This window comes from Rhagoletis pomonella, unplaced genomic scaffold, assembly GCF_013731165.1.
Source record: "Rhagoletis pomonella isolate Grant_MI unplaced genomic scaffold, Rhpom_1.0 Rhpom_scaffold_07151, whole genome shotgun sequence".
Classification (NCBI taxonomy): domain Eukaryota; kingdom Metazoa; phylum Arthropoda; class Insecta; order Diptera; family Tephritidae; genus Rhagoletis; species Rhagoletis pomonella.
In genome coordinates, this window is record NW_023465680.1 from 1 (window position 1) to 1607 (window position 1607).

The 1607-nt window shown below is 42.3% G+C and overlaps 1 protein-coding gene across 1 annotated transcript; it reads left to right on the top strand.

The window, feature by feature from the left end:
• Positions 1-161: 161 nt before the first annotated feature.
• On the top strand, positions 162-644 carry LOC118755729 (the record flags this gene model as incomplete). The annotated part of the gene is given in 1 exon segment (XM_036490554.1): positions 162-644. A coding segment is annotated over 1 exon segment (439 nt), but the record flags the coding sequence as incomplete, so codon positions are not given.
• Positions 645-1607: the final 963 nt, after the last annotated feature.

Sequence of the window (1607 nt, forward strand, 5' to 3'; positions counted from 1 at the left end):
CTACGCCCCCCACGACTCCGCTTACACCTTCATCAGCCATAGTAGTGAGAGTGGAAAAGATGCTTGAAGAGCAGAAAACTCATATTATTGAAGAACTGCAGTTTTAAAATGCACGGAGAATAGAGTGATGGAGAAGATAGGAGAGTTATCTGCTGAGCTGGCAAACCTGAAGCTGGCAGTCGCTACGGTGAAACAAAGAGTGACGATGGTGGAGAATGCATGTGCTGACGTTTCCTCTCTTCGCAAAGAACTCGCCGCTGCTCGAATGCAACTGAACGAAATAGAGAGCGGTGCAGTTGCTACTGATTTAATAATCAACGGTGTACCGCAAGCGGCTGATGAGAACTTGGCAGAAGTATTAACCAAAATTTGCAGCGCAGCTCAGCACAAACCGCCACCGCTGCGAGATATTTTCCGGCTTCGTAGCAAAGAGAAGCAAAACAACAAACATGCGCCCGTCGTTGTGAAGCTGATCTCATCGCATGACCGCAGCCAGCTTCTGAGATCTGTTGCGATGTTCTGCAAAGCAAAAAAGAGGTCTCTATCGCTCTCTGACATCAATATGCACGGCTATAGACAGCTCTACCTTCACGAAAGCCTTCCGAAAAATTTGCGCGCGGTAGGCCGTGGTTATGCCACCAATGTTAATTGGCAATCAAAAGAGAAAATTTTCGGTGATTGGTGAGAAGTGGTTACGCTCTGTTTGCTGATTGGCGAGCACAGGGTTGCTTCCTAAGAAATGCCTTTTTCCATTTCATACAATTTCGCACACAATGGCAGCGCTGAAGTAAAAATGCAACTAAAAATGCATCAAAATTGAAGTCGGAAAATCAAAAATGGAAGAACAACTTAATATTTTTTCTTTCTTTAATATATTTTTTACTATTCTAATATTTAATACTAATACCTTTTCGCAAAATAGCGTATTGCTACCCTGAAAAATTGGCGTGCTCCCTGCAAAAATCGTTGGACCATGTAGTCTATTTGTGGTATATTGGAGTACTTACAAAAGTGTTCCTCTGTCATGCTGTAGCGGACCAACTCGTGTCTCTGCGCCAGCTTATTGTTTGTTATCCGATCACTACTCGTGTTTTAACGAAATGTGATTGAAGTTGAGCATTTGAAAGCACATTTGCATGTCTGGCTGTAGCTGAACGTGTAGAGATGCTCGCTGTTAGTTCTTAGCTCCCAGCATGTTCGGGTTCGAATGCCGTCAGAGGCAACATGTAATTTTTAATTTTTGTCTTGGTTTTTATTAATTTCGAAAAAGCATTTGAGAAGTGAAGAACAAAAGCGTGTACAAAGGAAAAAATATAACAACAATGCCATTGTTAATATGTTGGAGTAGTTTTGTGCTACTCTGATGTAATGCAGGGATGGAGTATATGGTCCTGCCCTAGGACATCGCAATGTTAATTGGACCATATTTTTTATATGAATTGTGGTTAATTTTAGAGTACTCCTAGGTCCTTAGGGAGTACTCTTTACACGCATGCATGGAGTAGTCGCGATTTTTGCAGGGATTATGCATCGGAGCACAGGAGGAAGAGAAAACTAACGTCTGCTTTCTCTGTGCGTGGCAAAGTTTTCGTGAAGTTGAAACCAAA